Source organism: Copidosoma floridanum, unplaced genomic scaffold (genome assembly GCF_036245765.1).
Source record: "Copidosoma floridanum isolate Cflo_tuat_1 unplaced genomic scaffold, Cflo_Japanese_pri ptg000030l, whole genome shotgun sequence".
NCBI lineage: Eukaryota > Metazoa > Arthropoda > Insecta > Hymenoptera > Encyrtidae > Copidosoma > Copidosoma floridanum.
Genome location: NW_028321907.1, coordinates 20055592 through 20081062, shown reverse-complemented (window position 1 = coordinate 20081062; position 25471 = coordinate 20055592). Strand labels below are relative to the sequence as shown.

Genomic DNA, 25471 nt, shown 5'->3' with positions numbered 1-25471 from the left:
TCGACAATCCTCATCACCAACCCCAAGTAAAATCCGATAAGGCTGATCGAACGTGCCGATTGGGCAGCCCCGGCACGCGTCTCCTTACACCAAACTCGAACCCACTGATATGCCTGCAGGCGGTCGGTGATTTGACGTTAAGAATCGCGAGCGAGGGAAAAACAAAGCGAAAACCAACCCATCGCCGGAAGCAAAGGTAGGAAGAAAAGCCGTGAAATTAAAACGGAGCACCGAAAGAGGGGACAATGGGACATAGGGTGCAAGAGGTGGGGATAAAGCCCCTGAGATAGAGGATTACCCACTATAGTTACCCTCGCGCATCCTCTTGTGTCTCAGACTCTTTTACCCTATACATATGCGTCTGTCTGTATATGTAACTGTGCGCGTGCACGGGGCGAAGGGGACCAAAGCCGCGAGAGCTCGCCTGATGGAGAACATCCCTAATGCGCTCCGACAGACTCCAGTCGCGCGTGCAGCATGCCCGGCGCGCCACGGTATGGAGCACAGCTCCGCTCCACACTCAATGGGCACTAAGTCCCCCGAGTCTATACCCATGCGTGTGTGGATACACACGTGCAAGTTCGTACGCGCCACACACCTTTTTTTGTCTTCGTATACGCGTGAGTGAGAGCTCGAGACTATCGAGCGTGCGCTTGTTTTGCTTTTCTTTTTTTATTTCCTTCCTTTTGTACGAACGTACACTGCCCAGACACTTTTCTTAACTTTATTTTACACATCCCCGCGGAATTAATAAAAGGGCTCCTGCTACCACGTATTATCATAATTATTTCTGTTGTCTGTACTTTTGATGCTTTTGCCTCTCGCTGCAAAGATTTTTATGGTAAATTCAAGTATCCCTTTGCCATGCACGAATACTCAAAGATGTATCGATTACAGCGCAGTAAATATTGAAAATCATGAGCCTTATGGTCAATTAAAGGCATTTTTTTATCGCGAGAAAGTTAGGATAAAAATATAATCGTGCCTGCTGTCATTGTTTCATCATTGATTTGTTGGTAGAGCGTAGGTCTTGAAGGTAAACGTCATTGGATACGAAACTTGAGCTATGTTACCGAAATACTTGTCTGTGTAAGAATACCCGCAAATCTCAATGCTCATTGAAATTACTTAACAACTATAAATGACCAAGTTGGATCTAAACTTTAAATGTAATAAAGGCAAATAATTAGAAAAAAAGTTGTGCATTGCTCTATTAATTATCTTTTCAATTGATTAAACTTACCTGCTATTGTGTTCAGAAACATGATGTACTCGAAGTTATTGATTTCCCGACGCTGCCATTTTTGGGTCATATTAGAGTTTCTCATTAGCTGACGGGGTGACATCATGGAAACTCTCCTGCAAACATAAATAAACTCGTCATTAAAATAATTTCAGCATTAATCTTCTAACTGAATGGAAAAGTCAAATTTCACGAGCTATCTTGGCAAAGTGCATCCAAAAATTACCGGGATCCTAACATCACTCGGCCAATCGAGAGCTCATAACTCAGCGGCCATAAAGGCTCAATTAAAATTCCCACTTTTCAATCCTGAAAGCCCTCGCGCCGGCGAATGCACACACGAGCTGTGCTCATAGCTGAGCGGGCTGGTAAAGTTTTTTTGCCTTCATTCCGAAAGCACGTGCGTCCTTCCAGCTATCAAAACGAGAACACGAGGAATAAGGGACTGTTTTTGATGCCACAAAGATCAAAAAGCTTGTGCGACGCCGTAAATTAGCACGTACGAGAGAGAGATAGAGAGAGCTCCATGGGTTTTATGAACTCTTGGGGCGATAGTATCCGATTCGGAATTTACAAGCTCAGTTCTTTTAATAGTATCCCAGTGGAAGTGTTGAAACTGGTGACTGTATACATTCCTATAAGAGTGTGAGAGAGATTGTAATGGTGCAAGTTGGAGTGCAAGAGAGATGGAAAATACAGGATGTATAAATAACAAGGGTTGCATGCGAAAAGACTAGGGAACGTGCTCCTGAATGTAAATTTTTTGTTCAACGCTGACTTATTAATATGTGAGGTACCATTGTAGTAAAGGTAATATCGAAGTTTGCAAAACATGTACAATGGACATTTTATTCAGTCTTTGCAGAAAGTATAGTTCTTTTTTTGTGGCAGTGTTACATAACTTTGAAAATTAGGGAGTAAGGACATCTTTCGTTGCAAATTATGTTTTCCGTCTAATGGTCGGTGCCTAATATTTATGGTCAGTGAATCTCTTTCGCACCGCTCTTCTATTTTTTCCCCCAACAAAATAATTTCTCCAGCCAGACCCTTGTCTCCATTCACCTTAACTCACACGTTAAACAGATGGTCTGGAGTAACACAAAATCGCGAATAGGGTCTCTGTTGTCGCAGCTTAAATTTTTGAAAGATACAAGTATTTCCTGCAAGAAAATAGAAAGGATACAGTTATACGTGCAAATTAGTGCGGGAGAGATCCAGGGTTCATATAGTTTACTATCGGACGTGGGGTTTTTTGAAGTTTTATTTTTTTGAACCACCTCATGGCTGACGCTGATACTGGCTTTCTGAGGTCATTGTGAAACTAGTTCCCAAAATCATAAAAATAACCAAATTAGTTCCTAGGTCATAAAAAATTGTATTCAATTGGGTTCCCTGGTCATAAGACAGCATATTGAGGTTGGTTTCCAACTCATTAAGCAGCCTGATGAAATGGGTTCCTAGTCCATTCAATTTCTACTCATACATATTTTCAAAGAATAATTCCAAAATCAACACATTTTTTGGTTCTAGTAGTGCTCTTACTAGAATGTCTACTTTCACCACTTGAAAGAAAACATACTTTCTAATAACGTGGGAATCAATTTGACTATGTTTATGTATGCAGAACTGATCTAAGAACCAATTTGATACCTCCATTTTTTGGCTTATGTGTATTTTGTAACGATTAAACCCAGTGGCGGATTTATCAAGAAGCAAAGAAAGCAACTGCTTGGGGCCCCACTAGGACAGGGTCCCCAAAAATTGCAAAATGTTGAAATAATTTTTAGGAGAACTGGAAAAAAAAAATAAAAAAAAAAAATCCAATATGTGATTAATTTTGATCAGTTATTGTCGCTGAAACAATTTAAACTTATTAGTTCAAAACAGCCTTTCGCGCGCGTAGCTGGCGCTTCGGTCGCTTGTGTTTGTATGCTCAATATCGCGTGCGGAGTCGAGTACCAGACGCCGCATAGGCGTCTACTACTTGAGGTAACTGTTGTGTGACGGACAGACGTTTTAGGTTATTTTAAAATCTTCGACTAATAAGGTGCTAGATTTTCTTGTTTGTTTATGCTATGTAGGTAAGTTTTATAAAACAATGTGTTCACGGTTTACCTGTCGTCAGGGGGGCAGACGGTATAATGAGATAGGAGAGGGAGAGGGAGAGAGAGAGAGAGAGAGAGAGAGAGGGAAATGAGGGGGGTTGATGTGAGTTGAGCCCACGAGAGCTGTCCCCTCCACGAGTACCAGGAGGAGCTGTCCTCCTCTCCGCGAGCCCCACGAGGGACTGTTCCTTCCGCGAGTACTACGATAGCTGCCCTCTCGGTCGACTGTCGGTGAGCTACACGTTCGTCTCCTGAGAAGCTGCTTATCTCTGCATACACTCCTTATTTCTATTCTCTATTTTCGATTTTACTGTTTAGATTTTAGCTAACAAAATTATGAAGAGGTCGTACGAGAGTGGTTACCAAAAAAGGAAGAAGAGGGCAGTCGCTGAGGAAACTGTTAAAACCATTCCCAAAATAACTCAATTTTTTAAAAATGAAACTGACACCCTGCCTGCAGATGAAAATCAGTCCGTTGAAGAAAGTCCGTCCAGTTTTTTTGCAAATTTACATGATCCTAGTGAGTTGGTCGAGAGTTCAGAAGAGATACCGGATCAAATTTCAAATGTTTCTGTAGACGACGCCGACGTGACGAACGCACATGGTCATCGTCCAAACCTTTGTGATGATGCTGGATTATGGCAGAATTTGTCCTCGACTGATATAGAATACTGGATTCGGAAAGATCCAAGTGACTGTCAACACAGTGAAGGGCCATTTGACAGCTCCAGACGAGTTTTTATCGGGATGGCAAGACATTGTACTTCAAATATTTTCCGTGGAACCAAAATGAATGGAGAACAATACTCGAGAAAATGGCTGCTTTATTCTCCGCACACGGGCAATGTTTATTGTTTTGTTTATTTGTTGTTTTGTCAAGGTAACACTCGTTTTAGTAGCGATGGATTTTCCAACTGGCGAAATTGTAACGACGCACAAAGCCATGAGGGTAATCCAAAACATCGGGATACTCTGTTAACGTTTTTAGTCAGACAACGACAGCGAAATGTCTCATGTAACCTTACCGAACAAGTTGACAGGGAGCGGGAATACTGGGTAGAAGTACTTAAACGCGTTCTTGCAGTTATTCGAACAATAGCACAGCAAGGTATAGCATTCAGAGGGTCAAATGAGAAATTAGAACTTGTGGCTCAATTCGATCCGTTTTTGAAAAATCATATTGATAACTACGGTGATTGCGGTAGTGGTAATACTTCGTATTTATCGAAAACAACTTGCAACGAATTGATTCAGCTGATGGCCATTAAAGTTAGAAATTCAATTTTTGACGACATAATTACTGCGGGGTACTACAGTCTTTCAGTTGACTCAACGCCAGATGTATCTCATATTGATCAATTGACCGTCATAACTCGTTATGTGTGCTCTGTTACCGGTTTGCCTATTGGGATTATGCCTCTACCACGTGACCTCAGTATATATATGACTAATATAGATACGAAATAACACAGGTCTTATGGGAGTAATCTTGTTTTTATTTTTTTTTCGCTCTTAAAAAGATATTTAGCTTTAAAAGGTTGTTAATTCCATGTTACTGACATTATGAGAGTTACGTAGTTATTTTTTTCCTTTAGTGAATTCGTTCATGAAGGTTGAAACAGCGTTTTGAACGTATACGGAGTGCCGTTTAACCCTACTTTGAGCTGTTTGTTTCAGCTGTTGCTGCTGCTGCGCCACTGCTGCTGATGCTTAGAGGTAAACAAACAACTCAAAGTAGGGTTAAACGGCACTCCGTATACGTTCAAAACGCTGTTTCAACCTTCATGAACGAATTCACCAAAGGAAAAAAATAACTACGTAACTTTCATAATGTCAGTAACATGGAATTAACAACCTTTTAAAGCTCAATATCTTTTTAAGTGCGAAAAAAAAATAAAAACAAGATTCCTCCCATAAGACCTGTGTTATTTCGCATCTATATTAGTCATATATATACTGAGGTCACGTGGTAGAGGCATAATCCCAATTGCTAGGTTTCTGGCTTTTCTTGAGATAGAAAATCATACTGGAAGGTACTTAGCGGATATTACTTTACAGTATTTAGTTGAGAACGGGCTCAATTTCGATTTGTGTAGAGGACAGTCTTACGATAATGCGTCCAACATGTCCAGGATATATAACGGGATGCAGCAAGCACTTTTAGAAGTAAATCCTTTCGCGTTGTATTTTCCGTGTTCTGCTCACTCGCTACATTTAGTTGGACAAGCTTCCGTTGAGTCGTGCTTAGAGGCTGTAAATTTTTTTGGTACAATCCAAGCCATTTATGTGTTCTTTTCGGGTTCAACAAAACAATGGGCTCGCCTCAAAAAGTGTTTAGGTCCACACGCTTTAACCGTTAAAACATTGTCAAAAACTCGCTGGAGTGCGCACTCAAAGTCTGTGACGTCTGTTTCGAAGAACTACGATAAAATAGCTGATACTTTACAAAATATCGCTAATGATTGTACACTCGACGGCGACACGCGTAACCAAGTATCAAGTTTAGTTAATAGTATGGAGAAACTTGAATTCGTTTTCATGATGATTTTTTGGAAATCAGTTCTTCACGAATTTCATAAAGTATCAGCTACTTTACAAAACCCATTGATTTCTCTCGAAACCTACGCGCACTTGTACACTGCATTGATTACGTACGTTGAGAATCATCGTGATGAATTTTCGAATGTCGAGGCGAAAGCAAAAGAGCTTGCTCCTGGTGATGATTACAAAGCGAGCACGCAAAGAACAAGACGCAAAAAGACGCAATGTAACGACGGTCTTGCTCCAGATGCTCTAGAAAATCTGCCTCCTTGTGATAATTTTCGGATAAAATCTTTTGTTTCCAATGATTGATTCTTTGTCAACCAACTTGCGACAACGTGCTACGGCATACACTGATGTCGCTGAAAAATTTTCTTCCCTTGTCAATTTAGATGCGTCGAAGGATGAAATCATGGAAAGTTTAGAAAGACTGATAAAAGACTATCCAAATGATGTTAATTTAGACATTGTGACTGAGATTTAAAATTTTCACATTTATGTGAAACAAGTGTACGGAACCGAGTCTCGTAAATTGTTTGTCGATTTGTATCAGATTCTTTTTAACGACGAATTGTTTTCGGCGTTTCCAAACGTTGAATGTCTCATTAGATTATTCCTAACACTGCCGATAGCTAATAGTACAGGGGAGAGATCGTTCAGCGCATTAAAACGAATCAAAAATTATTTACGTTCTACCATGGGTCAAAAAAAAGTAAGTGATTTAGCTTTACTGTTTATCGAAAAAGACAAGCTTCGAAACTTCACCTTTGATGATGTTATTCATCAATTTGTGACTGAAAAAAGTAGGAAGAAATTGTAAGTTCTTAGATAGTTATATGAAATTTGAGTAATATATTTATAATGCAATATTATATTTGTACTTTTTATTTCATAATTTTATGAAGGGGGGGAACTTAAATTTCAAAACGAGGGCCCCAATCCTGAAGTTGCTTGGGGCCCTGCCTTAGGTAAATCCGGCACTGATTAAACTACATATTGTGATGATAAAATAGCGTTGCGTCGTTTAATATGAATGATCATTAATTATACGCAATAACAATTACTTTAGTAGCAATAAAAATCTGTATTGAAACTGTTAACAGAAGAAAAAGGCTATACATGTGTTTTTAAAATACTGTTCAAAGAATGGATGCCTGAGGTTTTAGCACCTCCAGTATGAAAACTAGGTGAGGGCTCCTAAAACAGTGTAGTGAGAGTTGAAAAATTTTGTTGAACGATGCGAAGGAAACTTAGAAAATAAAAGAACCAAATGATAGAGAAAGAGATAAAAAAAGTCGGCTGTGAGAAGAAATGGGCAGAGACAAAAAGAACACATAAGGTCTTTTGCGAACGTTTTAGGGATGTACAGGTAACATTTGCCTTTTCATATATATGTATAAACTCTAAAAAAGAGACCAGGTCTACGAGAGCACTTCAACCGAAAAAGATAGAGAGTTGTCTGATTATATGTGTGTAAGTATCTTACCTTGTCTGTGGAATTCCGTATTTGATGCCGACGCCAACTCGCGGCAAGGCCTTGATCACCTTCTTCACTGTTGCCTGATCCGGGAAAACGAAGAAGATCGAGGCTGAAACGAAGTAAAGCAAGTGTTAAGGGAGCAATGTACAAATTTTTACTTTGAAACATGCTGAATCATTGTGCATTTGTACTTCTTTCCTAAATAATAAAAATATGCTTCTGGCGGATGATTTCTCTGAAATCATGATGTGTGAACCATTTTCTGTGTTATTAATTTTTTTAATTTTTTCTTTCTATGGACTATGCAATGCAGTATAATAGCTCATTTTTTCTCGAGAGCTTTACAATTAAAAAATTAATTTTTCTTATGAATAATATAATGGTACATTTTTTGGAGATATTCTATTGATATAAAATCATGTAGCTAATCATATAAAATTAAAATACGAAGTTCTTTATGAATATAGTATTTGTCTATTTTAGTTACTGCAATAAGTTACTTACAACATAAGTATAACTTTTTTGTAAACAGTAGATGCTATTATTAAAAGAAAAATAACAGTGCCAACAAAAAGATCTCAAACTTCTTAATAATTTTAAAGAATATGCATGTGTTTTGTCATGGTGAAACGTTAAAAATGTTTACTAAAGTGTTATCCCTCATTTCAGTTCATTTTCACGTTCCTGTTGTGATAACTAGGCCATCCAGTTCAGTTTATTAGATATACAACATAAGACAGACACTAATAATGCAAGTTATACAATGTTTAAGATTTTGTGATTCGGATAAATTCACAAATAAATTATTGCCTTTTTTTATTGTAAACATTACGAAAAATTTGAACTAGGGAAAAGCTTTACTGTTTGATTGTCCTACATGCAAAATTATTAATCCACAGTTGAATCCTCGCTTGACTACTGGCTATCAACAAAATCTCTTTTATTTTTTATATCCTATAAAACTGTAAGACTAAATTCATCTTATGCAACTAAACTTACAGGATCATATTTTAATATCTTATTCTTGAAAGTGAAACAGTTATTTTAATACAAGTTTTAGTTACTCTTTTACGCTTGACTTATTTTACTGATATTTGAATGAATCAAGCAATTAACATTTTTCAAACAGGTTTCTTAAGTACAATTTTTTTAAATGTTTATCTCCAACTTTACGTTTACAATAAATTAAGTTATAAAATGTAATGTAACTAATTTTATTTTCTAAGCTTTGAAACTATTTAAAGATTCATCTTTGGTTTGAGTGCATAAATAAATTAATATGATAAATTACCAACTAAGATTATATCAACAAAAATATACATCATCCTGAATCTCACGTGCCAGACACAATTAACAAAAATAACAGAGAAGAAGCGTCCTTCCATCTCTTTTGTTGCGTGAAACGAATCGCGCACGACCGTCAATCAAACGTAATCCACCACCCCCGCAAGGGAATAAAAATGGAAAATCATTTGTTTTAATTATCAGACGAAGAGAATAACGCTTGAAAAACGGTTTTTCCAATTTTGAGTGCTAAGAGCTTGCGAGGGTGGGGGAGGAATTGATAAACGATACACCGTTCGAGCGCGCAATACGTGCATTAAGAAAATCGCTACGACGCGGTATAGTTACATATAAAAAGGGGAGGCTGAGCTGCGTGTTAGTGACCAGTAGCGGTATAGCGTGCGTCCTGGTAGTTTATTCCAACTCTCCGTAGGGAGAAACGAAGGTTTTTGTTGCCCAGCGTTTAAGCGTGAAATTCTGTTCCACGAAAAATTTCAGGGTTTCAAGAATCTTCTGGTTTCAATAACCTTAGAAATGGTTGATTTGTGATAGATGTATGGAATTACACCAACTCGTTTAATTTATTTATTTATGTTTTTTTCTTTTTTTGTTTAAGTAATTTGGATGACATAACATTGAAAATTTCCTTTTGCATAATTCATATTTTAATGAACCTGAAAAATATTACGTCACTGGCAGCAACATACGTGCAACAATATGAATTTATAATGAAAGTTGCGCGTATATGTGCATTGGAGTAATGTTGCACAAATAACAACTGAAAAGCAAATGGCACTTAAGCTCATTATTGCTCGTGCATGTATATTTACCGTTTTAAGTCCAACGTCATAATTGCGCATATGTAAATATAGTTACGCTATAAAAAGGTGATTTAATTAGGCAAAATATATATGTGTACATGAGAAAAAACGATAGAAATAAAACAGAGAAAAAAAAAAAATTATAAGAAGTTACAGACAAGAATGTAGCATAATACCAATATACACATGCAGCGAGAAATTAATTCGACGCACAAAGTCTGACTGTGGGTACTATAAACTGCTACAGAGATCGGCAGCGGTCAGCGATATTTACACGAGATACTTGTCGGTTTAACATAAATTTCAAGAGTAGGAGGAGGAGGGGGACGAGTTGGCGTGCGAGGAAGCTGTAACTATAAGTACGGCTACCTCGTACCTTCCTCTGCCTCCTTCCTCCCCTCTTCGACAGAGACAGACCTTTCGTACATTATTCCTCTGCTGGGCCCCCGAGTCGAGCTGACCTCCCTGGATTTTACGATAAGACCGGATTTTTTTATTGATTTATATTAAGGAGTCAGTATTGAGGTTTTTTCAGGATTTTTGTAAACTCACGAGTTATGTAAGGCGTGTGTTTCTTTTTTTATATCTCGAGATAATGACATTCATGTCAATGTGTATTTATGTTACATATTATGTGAGTCAAAACCCAAAAACTCGTCACTAATTGTTTTTGTAATAGGTATATTATGAGCCATTACAAATTTTACGTTGAAGTTGGGAGTATGCAATATATTAATTTTAGAGTACCCATCCCTAAAATTAAATATTTTCAAACAATAGTAACTCTGTGAATCCAAGTGTTTTAAAACAAAATACTCAAATGTTTACTTTTTGTTAGATGTCTCAAACGTTTTCATCTGGAACTATAAAATACTTTGGTGTTTAATTAATTATGATGCGTTGAAATTGATACATCCAAGAGTTAGTTTTAAAATGCTTTACTTGAATGTTTAATCGTTTAGTGTTCGAAATGAAACGTTTAAGTATTTTAAAAGTAAAGAAACAGAAGTAAAATCGAAAAATTTATGTGACAAACTTCAAAAACTTAAGTGCTGTAACGTAAAGGAGCAACGTTATCCATAATTATACGTAAGCAGATGAGAGTTATACTATGTCGTTAGATTCAATCTTTTTTACAATTTCATTTAAAAGCGATTTGATAACTCTGTGGGAAGTGTACCTGCCTCTAGGTATTTATATCTACGGTTCTAATCTAAACTAGAAAAAAATTTCATTACTACTTAAATATAAAATTTTTTCTGAGTGAGAATTGAGCTTCCTCAAAGACTCAACGTTTCTCTCACTGTTCAACCCCACTAATACGGTTTTGCTATTTACTACCGTATGGCTAAAAATACTTTTATGGTCTCAAAATAGCTACGTCTAAGCCTTACGGCAATTAGGTATGAACAAAAAAAAATTTATTCGTGCAACATTTTGATAGGGTTGACTCAGAAGATTACTGATTTAATTACTTTTTGTAGATTTTGCGATAAATAATCTGAAAAACACTACTTATCCACACTTAAAAATGGTTTTCATTGTGTTTCTGCTGTTTTTTTATTGATCTGTAGACAATATAATAATACGTGTTATGCTGGGATATGAACATAATGGCTTATCTGCTTTTAATTAACTCAATGATAACATAAAATTTCTTTATGAGTTCGAATCAGAGGATAGATAAAAAACTTTCTTGCCCCGTGAATAAAAATAATGCTAATACAAAATTAATGTTGACAATGTCAAGACAAAACCAGTACATATTACTCCACACCTCGAAAACTTTTTGCAAGACTTTCTGTTTAACATCATATTATAAGACTAATTGTTATTAGTTTAATTTTTTTTTTTTTAATTAAGCAGCTTCCAGCTCAAAAAAAACATTTAAAATAAGTAATGCTTCCTAAAATTGTTAATGATTTTAAAATATAAGGCACCAATGATTTAATAATACATCTATTGTACTTAGATTGCAATTGCATATTTATATTAAGTACTCCCTCCGTTAACTTTAGACTGAATACATAATTTATCCATACTACATTTATTACTATTAAGTATATTGAAACAGTAAAAATAAACGGCTAAATACATACAATAGTTAAACTGCTAATGAAGAAGATTGCTAGATATTTTTTTCGGGTTATTATACGTTGTAAGGATTTGTAAAAAATATACATAGGGGAAGGTGGCCTAAAGGAGGTTGGTGGCCTTAAGTGGGTAGGCGCTTGTGTGCCGGCGCATGAAACGCAAGGGGCAAGGTGTGTGTATGTCGAGGTTACCCGAGTACCTCTACTTAAGTTTCGCTCAGTCCTGAACAACACCGGTGGTACAGCGTAATTACATGGAATTAAAAAAAAATCAATTATTTGATAAAATAAATTAGAGGTATGTATTTGCGACCAGTCAAAAACTAGTACATAATATATTGTATCGTTGATAATTTTCAATCAACTTGAAGTTTAAATTGAGCAAAAATATTGGCATTTTATGTTGAACTTTTTTAAGTACACATTACTTAAATAAACAAGCGGCTAAGTTTATGCAAAAAATGCGTTTTTGCATTTAAGGCACGACTGATACGAGGGAATATGTTATTACCACACTGTGTAAAAAGTTGGTACTGTTCGGTGTAGGGTTGGTAAATAAATGTATACATTCCCACGGGATGAAAAAAAAAAAGCTATAGAACACAATGATTATCGCCCTTAAATTTGCATTGAGTGTCAATTGTACGTATTCTGAACAAGTTAGTATTATATCGTTTTTTGCGATTTATGGCGTTAATTTTATCTTACAGACATAAATTTTAGTTAAATTTTTCGGCATTTTTGCGATTTAGAGCACAAATTTAATATTATAACTAAATATGTTAAATACAAAAAAGTTGTATTTCAACAAGACCTTGAACTATCACGTTTAATTTATTATCTCAAGCGCAAAACAAAGAAGTTGGATAGGGGAAAACGACTTTTTATTCATTTTACAAGCACTTTTCAGCTCATGGAACGTGTGCGTTACATCTCAGATAAAAATGTTTTACATAACAAAGTTATATTTTAAAAGATCTACAATTTTTAAGAGTAATATCATAATTTCAAGTACAAAATAAATAAGTTAGATAGGGAAAAACTACGTTTTTGCGAATTTCGAGCACTTTTTGGTTCAGAGAACGTTTGGGTTACATCTTAGACGAAAATTTTAAATACGAAAAAGTTCTATTTTAAGTATATCTACAATTTTGTCTTTGACAGCAAACCTCGAAAGTATCACGTTATAAAGTTATAGCCTAAAAACTCCTTTTTTTCACTGAAAGTACCATCTTAAAACGACTGCCATTTTTTTTCTAAAACAGGAAACCTAACGGATTTTAAAACATTACACGAGACATAAAAGACGAAACTATTCGTCAAATGTCAGCCCAATCCAACAGAAACTGCATGAGTTAATAAAAAAACTTGATTACACCCATACGTACATACATACACCTCTGATGCTGAGATCCGCGGTCGAAATTTTTTTTTGTACCAAAATTTTTTTTTACACAAAAACAATTAGTTTTAAAGGTGCTTACACTTTTTGCTCTGGCAAAAACATAAGGCACTCCTGAGTATCAGTCGTGCCTAAAAATGTTTGCCCGGGCAAAGCGGGTTGCTTGGCAGGTATCCGATTTGCACTGATGTCATTTTTTACTTATTTTTTTGAAATTAATCATGGAAAATAAAGTGATTTATGTCACAAATAAGACATTTACATTTAAAATTTTGAAAACGTTGTTTACTATTTTTAAGTTCTTAAGTTACCGATATAATAGTTATTTAAATCTAAGTATATATTTTCATAAGCCGGTCTCTTGAGCTATTGAAGGGTGATTAAATTAGACCAAAACTATTATTTAAATAATTCATCAAAGCACATTTTTCTTCATTGTAGTGCCTTTTTCCTTTGCCAGAACGGATAACCCACTTTAGCCCCCCCTCCCCCCTCTATGGAAAAGCGGTTTTTTCAAGGGTCTCTTTACTTTTAACAGTAGATCATAAGTAAATAGAGAATGACCCAATATTGCTTATTTATTTCACAGTTCTATGTGCCCTCTATCCAAAAAAAAATGGAATTGATCATGTTGTATCGTATACAAATACTAAATTTTCTAGGCTTTAACGTTAACTAACCCGCCTTAGGCCACCTTCACCTACACAAGAACTAACTTTTATTAACAACTTAGTTCAATGCAGGTCAACGGGGCTCAGACAACAACCATATCCCACCGAGATGGACTGTTGGCTCATCGAAAATTTCTTAAACTTACATACGCACGAACGCACCTGTATCGGTATAGAATGAAGGAAAAAAAAAGCGGTTGTGCTGTGTTGGGCTGATAGTTAGATTAGGATCTCGAGGACGCAACGGCTAAGCCTGGAATTCACTTCACTCCTGCCCGAGTGTATCATACACTCGTATAAATAGCTGCCCAATTTACATAGAAAGGGGACGACGACGGAGACGATGAGTTCATGGGGAGACCAAGTAAAAGCCGCTCGTTCGCACAGTCTAATCTCTCTATCATCTCGGTGCTGCTAACATTGACTTTTTTTGGTAGGGACAGTCTCTAACGCGAGCCTCGTATCGCATTATCACGTTTGCACGTACAGGGTTGCGAGCTCTATTAATTGGCTGATTTCAGTTTTGAAAGAATGGTCAAATCATAAGACGCGCCATCGCTTACAGGATAAATTCAGGTACGCGTGTTGTTATGGGTATTATTTATGCCCTTGTGAGGGTCACGTGGATTTTTTCGTTTCTTAATTTATGATTCGAGATTTTTTGGGCGATAGGTGTGCGGCTGAGTTTCGATGTACGATGATCAATTATACACGCGTTTTTCTGACGTATTTCGAAATTTACTCGATGGCAAGGAAAAGTCCGATTGTGAGTTTAAGTCTTGTGAGAGCTGTAATGTTCATTGTTTTTTTATTAGAATGTATAATAAATAGGTCGACGCTAGTAGCGATTTTATTTCCTCATCGGTACTGTTTTACACAAGCGTATTGTCCTTCACCCTGCGTAGTTAGACTTAAAAATATTCACCATTTTCACCTGATAACTAGCAACTGGTATCCCCGTACCTATACCTTTTACTTCTCCCTTTTTTACATTTACCTTAAATTGTGAGTTTCAATTGCAGGTTACGTTGTTGCCAGAGGAGAACAAAAAAAAATGTTCCAACGAGTAATGCAAACGATGGTGGATACGGTTATCGCGTTAAAGATAAGTAGAAAAAAAAATTAAATGATGAGTAGCTAACACAGCAAAGTTTTCAATTGTAAAATGTACTTAACACGTATAACCGCAGGTATATAAAAAAAAAGAACAACGCTGTTGATCGGTGGATGCCTGCATGTATTGCTCGTGAAGTTTACTGCAATGGTTAAAGAGATCAAGCTCAGAGTAAAAATCGTAATAAGGCTGACTGCCAAAGTGCTGATTGTCTAATGTGCATACAGCGTTTTTGCATCCCCGTAACATGGAACTTAATCATGTGAATTAGTAATTCTTTTTAGCAAAACATAAAAAAAATAAACTTTAAGTATATCTATACTAGTCACTACTGATACACTTGGCACTTTTTTCTTATTCATACTATGATTTGTTTCTTTAAAACTTGTTTTCCTACTTTAAAAAATTGATTGTCACGTGACTGAATCCTTTTTATTCGTTTCGAGATTGGTTAAAGCTGGTCATATGGTTTGTGTGGCGGGGTTTTCAAAAAGTCAAATTCATGAAATTGTTGCAACGTAATATGTAATTAATATAGAGTGATCAAGTTTGGATTTTTTGTTTATTCTCTTAGAATGAACAATGAAACGAGAAAATTAACTTTTTTAAGTTAATATGAAATTGAATTATCCGCCAAAAATAATTGTAATTCTGCAATGCCTTTTATTTACAACGTATACATTTATATGCAAAATAATTTTTTTAATTATTGTGGTTTCTTTACATGAATGTTATTGAAAAAAAAAAAAATAATAATTATTGACGGCAAAATGAAAATTGTATAGGTAAGATGTAGGACGGTCGTTTGCTAAGATAAAAAACAAAGTAAACGTGATTTTGTACTTTTTTTATAAGTGTACCACATACTACTTACTAATTAAACTGTAAAATATGTAAATTTCTATTTGTTATTATGAAAAAAGTGTCAATAACAAAAAAACATGCAAAGTACATTTAACGTAACTAGTAAGGAAAAAAAATGAAGTATTTATTAATTATTGAGTAAAAAAATAGCACTTCTTCTGCGAGATCTCACAAAAATACTTTCCAACTTAAATAACGTTACAATTTCTTATTAATGTTTCCAGAACCGAACTATCAGTTAGAAACAGTTTAAGGGCAAGTGCCACGTATAACAGGCTGCATTAATTAAAAAAATAAATTTTTATACACTTCAGATTTGAATTTATCATCCGCCAGAAGGAACATTTAAGCTTTGTCTAAACAATAGTAGAAAAAAAAATTTATTTTATGAGAAAATACTTACTTCGACTGGCAAGGAAGATCTCGATAGCTATGTTCTGCAATAGGTATCGCCGTGAAAAGATCGCACGAACTTCCGAGAAGTACCACTTGCCATGAAGGTGATCGCAGTACTTTAAAACCTGTAACGAAAAAATTGAGAAACCAGAGGTTAAAAAAAGGTATTTGTATTTTATGTGTTTAAAAAAAAAAAAAATACATAACTGTGTCTTTCATTATTTTTATGATGATAAAAATCCTCTAAATGTAAAATTGTATTCGACACTTACGAAAATTTTTACTTCAAAATTTTATAACGTACTCTTAGATTATCATGAATAAAAAGCATAACACCACATATGATATTTTATTATTACATTAGTTCTTAGCTATCGAGAAAGTGATTTAACATTGAAACAGTCTGATACTTGAATACATGGACTGAGGAGAGTACAAATGTTCATTTTAGATACTTAGAAAGCGGTAGAACTATTAATTTTACTTTCATCGATATTTTCATCAATTATCTAATTTGAAATTATATTCTACTGTAGTAACTGTTTATGTTTCAAACCAAACTACATCCAATCGTGAAATTTAAACTTTTCCAAATTAGTTATTTCAGTGTAATTCAGATACCTATAATAAAACTATCACGATAATAATAAGTTATTGTTCACGAAATTCTTCATTTTACTTCTGATGAATAATCAGTTGATTGACATAGGAGGAGATAAGTTATATTCATGACTGGATTAATGTCTGGAAAACATATTTCGATAAGTATACCACATGACTGATGATGCTTTAACGGTAAATTTATTACATCGTTGGGCAAAAAACTAATGTTTCATTTTTTTAAATAATTTTTCTTACTTGGATATTATTTTCAATTGATTAAAAAAAAAACAAAGTTGTATTGAATTAGGACTCGTAAGCTCCTCCCGGGATGTACTTGCATTTAATTTACATACATCTTTCAGTATGCTCTGGAAACCATGAGAACCACCTTTTTTTCGGACTTTGTTGGTTTAAGAACAGAGAATTGCATTTCTTTGTTAAAACTTCTCTATTTGAAAACACTGACGTTCTGGAATAAGAACGAAGTTGAGTTAGTCGTAAAAATTGATTGGATACGTGGCTAGTTGATTACAAACATTATATAAAAAATTATCACCCTTATTTTAGAATCGTCATATGAATTGTTTTACAAAAAAAAAGAAAAAAAAAAAAAAAAAGAGTATGATTGAAAAAGGTTCACACGTTTTCATCTAATTAAAAAAAATTCGGTACTTCAGTGAAGCAGTAATGCTTCACAAGATGATTTGTCCGTTTTTGCATTGATACCCCCGTGAATTTCAACTTCAAAATAAACATGAATTTGATTGGTTCATTCAAATTAACCTGATCGATTGCGAGATGGCGTATTTAGGGTACATCAACTCCCCCCTCCCCCTAGATGCATTATCTTGACGTAGTTGTCGGCACCGTAGTTGTTCTTTCAATGCACGCAAATAAGTACAGAGAGACTACTGCAGTGATCGAGCCAAGTACAGCTGACAAATCAGCTTGAAAAACATCAACATTACGCATCTTATTTCTTCAGGATACGAGAAGCCCTTGTTCAGGATGATCTTGAGAACAAGTTAGTATCCCGGTGCAAGAGAGGAAGGGAGTATAAAGTCACTTACAGGTGTACCCATACCTTCGAACAGATGAAGCTCATACGGGCGAAAGGATCAAGAACCCCGGAGAAGTAGGTATATACACGCGTATTGTACGTGCAGCGCGCAGAATCAGCCAAGTGTGATACTCGATGTATACACGTATAAGTGCAAGCGCGAGAGGGCCGGTTATGCAAGATGGCCGACCCGGTAGGAGGAGCCTCTTGCTGTTTCTCGCGCGCTCGTTTTGCCGTCAATGGATGTACCTAGTAGGTACAACTATACTTCTAGATCTTTGAAAAATCGTGGGGTAATAGGACCAACATTTTTAATTACGTTTTGTTTTTCAGTCCTCACGGACTCAGAAACTTACGGTTTAGCGGTGGACACTCAATTTTCTCAGACTAGTCTACGTACACGAAATACATTAAGAGAAATCTTTTTGCCTCGAGTTGAAAGGAAATGTTAAGTCATGAAATATAGCTAAAAAATGCTTCTTCTATTCTGATTTTAACTTAGTTTTTAAAAAAGGTTGGGGTACAAGCTAAGAAATTAATCATCATTTTTGAAGTATGTTTTAATAGCTTGAATAATAAATATAAAAGTCCCGCAGACTTGAATGAGTTCCACTGAAAGTCCTCTCATTGCCTCGACATTACTGTATCTGCGCAAAGAACGAGGCTTAAAAGCAGTGACACTATAGATAACAAAGGCCACCATAAAAGGTGATTTAAAAAGTATACATAAGACATAGATGTTTGAAGCCTTAATAATAATCGAGTCAACTGTTACTGACAATCAAAATTTCATCCAAAAATGTGATCATTACTGCAGATACTATAGAATTTACTTTGCAATTTTTATCCATCTCTCAGTTATAAAGGAACTTCCTCATGACTATGTAACGGATAAACATTGACAAACTTATCAGAGCTTTCATCAAAATTTATAAGAAGAGCTTACAAACAATTTTCTAGCCAACATCCAAACTTTGTCTTGAATAGAGTCAAACAAAAGAGTCAAACCCCAATTTAAGAAAACAGTTTGAGTCTTCAGGTTCAGGTATTTATTTTAAAGGAAAGTATATGGCGAAGCTAAAGGCAATGAAAAATCTTTCAAAAGACGTACTTTTTTATTATGGAAAGTAAGCTAAGCAAAACAAAAATTTGTAAATGTTAGTTTCCTTTAAGCCTTAGTGTTTTTCAAGGATTCTCGTATCATTCAAGAATTGAATTTTTTTTTTTATTCTCAAGCTTGGATATAACTGATGATTAAGTGAGTTATACAACCCTGGTAGAAACGTTACTACATAAACTGGCTAGAAACTCGTCAACATGTTATAAGCCCATTTACGCATGTGCATTGACGAATTTCTAGCCAGTTTATGTAGTAATTTTCTACCAGGGAATATAAATTATAAATACAATAAAAGTAAGCTATTGCCTTAACTAAGAAACAAGCAAATTAACTTAAATTTGTAGGTATTAAAAAAAGAAAACTTTATATTTAATTCCAACTAGTCTTTCTCGAGCATCACGGTATTAAGAAAAAAAGACAAGCTGCCAAGAATTTTATTCCAACTAGACTGCACTAAAAACAGTGACCTGCCCCATAGAACGTGCATTTTTCAGGCTGGAAGGTGCATCGGTGAAAAGGATCATTTATTTAAAGTCAACTTGAGCGTGACAAAATAACCGTTTACTAATTGTAGTTAATACAACATCTGTGCAAGCGTGGTAAGGGATAAAGATAGTGAAGAAACGGAATATTTATAACCAACGTTAAGCATTAACGAATACTTTTTCATTGTTTGTCAAAGGTCCTGAACTTTAGGTGGAATACAAGAACCGTTTGTACTTTCCAACTTACATTTTTCCATAGATTTCGACGTGTACATCCCCGTACATAAAAAGAATCGATTCTCTGGACTAAGCGCGACTGCCCTTTTCCTCGCACCGCACCCTTTTCGCGCCATGCACACCCGTAGCTTTTTCATATCTAAACGCGTCCAAAGAGAAAAACCACGTCTCTCTCCAAGCAGCCATTGGGAAAAATCTCTCGAACGATCAAGAGATGCAATCTCGTTCGCCGAGTGCAAAAATATTTCGCTCGCCTTGGTAAATGTGCGCGGGCAGGCTCGTGCGAGCTGTACCATTAAAAGTATCGCATTTCAGAGGAAAGAGAGAAACTGCGGATCGCTTATAGCGACGACCGCAATGAAACCCCAAACTTTGTAAGGGCCGGGGGGAATGTAAATTTCTCAGTCGAGCAGGTAAATGAACAAAAATTTTAAGATGCTTTCGGAAAAAAAACCCTTTTGCTCGCAGTCGCATCGAGAGTGGGCGAGAAAAATGGAGAGAAAGAGCGGCCGAGGAGAAAAAAAGAATAGAAAAAAGTCGCTCGAGGCGCGATCGCGATCCACAGATAGCATTGAAGAAATACGCCGTGTCACCGCTGAGGATCAACCTTAAATTATTTTGAATTATTTCGGTGATAAAATCTCTTTGCCTCTCGACGACGATAAAATTTCGCGTTTTATGAAAAAAAAAAAAAAAACATCTCCGGCTTGCTACACTGTATGCTCGTATAGGTACTGTAAATGCGTGTAAATCAAGATTATATTCACGTAATTTATTGCAACTGTTACTACAAATAAGTTGCGTTCTCGCTTTGCAATTATTTTTTTTTGTTTTCATTTTACAAAGAGGTAATAAAACGTTTAAAGGCATGTATTTGTAAAATCTAAGAGCATCTATCCGAGTGGGCTTTTAAACGCGCATTTATCTCTATGTATGTGAGTTTCTTGTCCACAATGAAGATAATATTGAAAAATCTTTATTTTCTGAAAATATTTCGTACGAAAATTGCGTAATTTAATGTGGATAAATAATTTATATTACAGCTTTAAATTAAGATAAATCATGGACATTGGGTTACGCATGCTGCTTTTATATGTGAAAGATTGTTGTGAAGAAAATAATTTTTTTCCAAGTCTCGTGCAATGTGTCTATAACGTAGTGGTTTGTGGAATATCTCCATGATAAAAATATGCAAGTTTAAGGATTACCTATAAATACACGTTGTTGTACAGAAATTAATTTAACTTTGCGTAATTATTATTACTATATAACACGGGCTCTTACCAAAGTTCAAGCACCCATCATTAACGTTTTGATATCTTAATATGTCTCAGTTACAGAAGTAGACAAAATTTCGATTGAATTGGATGTCTAAGTCTGATTTCAAATGTTCTTCGTCTTAAATAATGACGCACTCTGTACATTCAAAATTGTTTGGTTATCTAACACAACTGAATATAGGAATGAACGTGTTAAAAGCATCGTACTATGGCTCTGTTCGGAAATGATGGGTTGGTTAAGTATTAAGTTGGTACCTACCCTCACCCTGGCTTAACTAACCGTCGCGTGTTCGCGCACGTAAATAATAGTTAATCAGCTGATCACGTTTTAGCGCACTTTGAGCGCTTTCGAGTCCTCTCTTTAACCACAAAAGCGCTCAAAGTGCGCCAAAATGTGATCAACTGATTAACTATTGTTTACTTGTGCGAACATACGGTCGGTTAGTTAAGTCGGGGTGGGGGTAGGTACTAAGCAAAAACTTAACCAACGTATCATTTCCGAACAGAGCCTCGAGGCGTATAGGCATACAACCCTACACTGCTTTCAACTATATACCCACTGTGTACATACATTGATTAATCAGATTTATCAAAACTCGTTTTCCTGATTTATCACAACTGACTGTACTCGATAGTTTTAGCAATTCGCACATTTATATATATATATATATATATATATATATATATATGTGTGTCATCATATGCATTTTGTAAATTTTAAGCGTTATGTTCAAACTCCTAATAAGTTTACTCAAAAAAGAACAGCTGCAAGTGCACTGAATTTTGTTTCACGTGAGTTGACAGCTATGAAATTTTTCTATGCTTAAACTTTATAGCTTCTCCAACCCTCCTAGCCCCCCCTTCCACTAGCACAATTGAATATCCATAATTAAAAATCCTTAAGTGATTATCAATTTTATAATTACTTTCAATTATACTAGACGTCTTTTTTTCTAAAAAAAATTGCGTACACAATACTTTGCCAGCTCGTTCAGATTACGAGGATCGAAGAGTATATAGCAAAAGAGAAAAGAAAATACGTTCGACGAGAAGAAAAAAGCTATATTTTAAGTATCATCCAACAGGCACATTTCTTTATCAGCTTTTGGAGCCAAAAGTGCCGATATCCATTCACCCGACAACGCAACGCGTCCCAGATAATGTCGCCAGAGTCGTTCGCAGCCTCATTATCTCAGCGTCTTATCAAACGAACAAGGCATTAAACCTGTTTCCGTACAGCTAATGAACTATCTCGGAACTGATGAGTGGACGAGTCAGCTGTTTCTCTCCCACCCTCAGGGTGTGTGCGTGTGTGTGTTGAGAGAGCTAGGGTTCTCTATGGCAGCCACGATGGTATCGGGCGAGAGTTGTCGCGATAGAGCTGGGCGATATTTTTTCTACATTTCTTCTTTGATGGATCATGCCAACGGTTACCATTCAGAGCTGCTCATTTAATAATTTTTCAATGATTTTCGTGTGGAAAGATCGTAAAAAAGGTGGGACTAAAATTTAGTGATTTTCAGGATTATTGATCTACGTGAAAAACTAGTACAATGAAAAAGTCTCTAGTTCACCTGTAAACATTTTTTCATTTATTTTGCTCTCAATGAATCAGTATCTTTACCACTAACAAAAAACAACGTTGCAACTGTAACTATGTCGTTATCAGACGTGAAGAGCTGGTATACTTTAAATTTTCATGATTCTCAAAGGTTGTGGTTTTGGCCAAGCAACAGAACGTGCTACGCTAGAACTAATCTGTCAAATTTCGTGAGTTTTATAAAAATAATATTCTGAAAATCAATGACAAAAACTGCATCTCTTTAGTTAATGTTATTCTACAAAATCTTTGCAACATCTGCTTGCTTTTTCATTAGGATCTCTTAGGCAGAAGTCCCAAAAATTTTAGTGTCATCTAAAATTAAAAATTTTGTTTCATTCAAAATGCAAATTGCTTTCAAATGAAAACTCCCGCTAGTTCATTTGTATATTACTGCAAACGTGGAATAATTGTTACTTTGTAATTGCCAAAATGCTTGAAAAATCATGAGTTGAGGAAAGTCTAAATTTCGAAGAATATGTTTGCAACTGAAACCCTACACTCTCAAAATTGTATTTTCTGTGGCTTGTCATTGTCTTCAAAATTTCTCAACTGTATAATATGGACAGAAAAAAAATTGGTAACAGAAATTTTATCAATCAAGTTCAAATTGAGTGAAGAGAACTTAAGTTAACACAATGTAACTAATTGAAGGTTGAACTGTGCACTCAATTTGTAAATTATTGATTCGATTAATATTACATAATAATACGGGCAAGATCAAATATTTTGTCATTATTTCGTGTAAAAACCCTACACTACCTGAATTCGTGTAGCCGACAATCTATTTATCTGATGTACAGGCTCAGGATCCTATTTATTTTTATAAATTGTGTAAAAAATAGAAATATTATCCATAAAATTCATGCGATGTATGAATTATACGTGTATTCAGCAATTGATAGTGTAACTCATCGAGACTATTGTAGGTGACATTCGCCAACTGCACGCAAATACTTACATCGCCTGATAAAGCATGTAGGGCTCGTCAACAGACGATACTTTTGTTGTGAAAATTTGTCTCAATTTCTGGGTAAGGATTTTTTTTATCTCTTCACCGAAGAGCCATTTCATGTGCGTCATTATAGGCTCGCCGTAAAAAAAGTAAATGACACTTCCGTACGTACAAAACAACTAAATTTTTTTTTTTAATCTTGATCGTTAGTAAAATCAAACTCCATCGTAGTTTAATTAATTAACAATTATTCATTGCCACTTGATAATGTAATTTTGTTAACATATTACATTTTTTTCTTTAAATAAGTACGTAAATTTTTAATGTATTCAACATGTAACTAAAATAACTCCACCTTACGAACAAACTATTATTTCACCATTCTATATATGCAACCACGATCTTATAAAACTTTAATTTATTAGTTGTAATTATAATTTAAGATAATATTTGATAACTTGATCAATTGTCTTATCGAAGATGTGTTATCGTCTAATAATTCCAATTATAATTCATCACCTATCAAACACATTGGAATCTTTCAATAAAAATCAATAAAGTGCTTGTGACTGTATACAATTATAATAATTATAAATAAATAAATCAAAAATTAAGAGCGAAGTGTGGTGCTTGACAAAAAATAATAATGAAATCGATGTATAGGTTTTCAAAATACATTTTCTAGTGTATCATTGTAATTATTATTCCGTAAAAAATGAAACAAAGTTGAATTATTACATCTGCACACATTATAAGGCACTCGATACATTCCATGGCACCAGTTGTGCAAGTTGTTGCTGGTAACAATGAAAAATAAAAATTGATATTTTTTGCGTTCCACTAACGTAAAAATAGTCCTTTGAGTAAAAAAAAGTCAAGCATATGTGAGAGGAAACGCTTTGTTGCATTCCGAATGATGATATGTCATATCACGCAGGGAAGTCCCCGAATGTTATGACTCCTCAAACCCTTGCCAGTCGCGACGAGTATAAACTCGAAATGGAGAGATTCGTTGAGTACCACCACCGTCAGTCAAAGGCTACAATAGGCAGCGTTTGTCGTACTTATATCCAGTTCTCAATCCTCAGTTCATTTCAAGTTCTGATAATCGATTGCGGTGAGTACGATCTACATTTATTTTTTTTTACTGCAAGCATAATTTAAAAATTTTTTCAGTGATTCTTCAACTTCGTTATTATTAATCAATTCAAATTTTGTTGTACAAAAAATTACTATTATTTTAAAAGGTTTTTGGTGACTTTAATTAAAATTAATCAAAAATTTGAGTATTGACTAACCCACATTGAAAGTATTTTATTCAACCAATAAATGTAGCAATCGTGTACAATAATAATATATACAATTTTTTACTAAAATTTTGCGAGATGTTCTTTCAATTTTAAATATAACTCTAGAAGGATCTTAAAAACGTGATAAGCTTTTTTTTTCGAATGAATTTTTTTTTTTCTCTGCCACAGTAATTATGGCTCTCACAATAACAATCCGTCTCTTTGATGCGAAACTATTTATCTTGTTAATAAGCAACTAATAAACACATGTATTGATTTTTAATGTTACATAGATGGACAAAATCGTCCAAACCAGTGCAACCCCAATCACACAAAGACGGGTCCTGGCCACCAGGCGGGATATGACGGCGGATCCAGCCAGCAGTCAAATCGCGACAATCACTCAAATTAACTCAACCCCAATAACACCAGAGGGGAAACGTTAGAAAAAAAAAAAAAAAAAAAAAAAAAAAAAAAAAAAAAAAAAAAAAAAAAAAACACTTGTGTAATGGCACGTTTTTTTCCGCTGTATCGCAAAACGTATATAAGTCAAACATGCCATAACGATGAAATAATGTAATTCGCTCCTGACAGCTGATGTACATTCGCGAAAGTCGATGTTATTGTCTCGTAAAATTTATTTCCATCCTTATTCCTTCGTATACCTTGGACAAGTGAAACAAAGGATGCACACAAGAAACGCGAAAAGAGCCTCTGGATTTTATTTGGCAGTCATGTAATGATGTGCTTTTTTTAAAGTTGTTAATTCTTTATTTTACGCAACCAATGACAATATTTCATTAGAAAGGGGTTAATATGCTCCATACG

The 25471-nt window shown here is 35.1% G+C and overlaps 1 protein-coding gene across 2 annotated transcripts in view; it reads right to left on the bottom strand.

The window, feature by feature from the left end:
- Nucleotides 1-25471, bottom strand: part of rg (A kinase anchor protein rugose) — a 366977-nt gene that overhangs the window by 26375 nt on the left and 315131 nt on the right. For both annotated transcript variants that reach the window (XM_089596271.1, XM_089596270.1), the window contains 3 exons: nucleotides 16022-16139; nucleotides 7376-7478; nucleotides 1244-1359 (listed from right to left, as the gene is read on the bottom strand). In XM_089596271.1, coding sequence (XP_089452397.1) covers nucleotides 1244-1359; nucleotides 7376-7478; nucleotides 16022-16139 — 337 coding nt within the window. The remainder of the gene's footprint in view (nucleotides 1-1243; nucleotides 1360-7375; nucleotides 7479-16021; nucleotides 16140-25471) is intronic.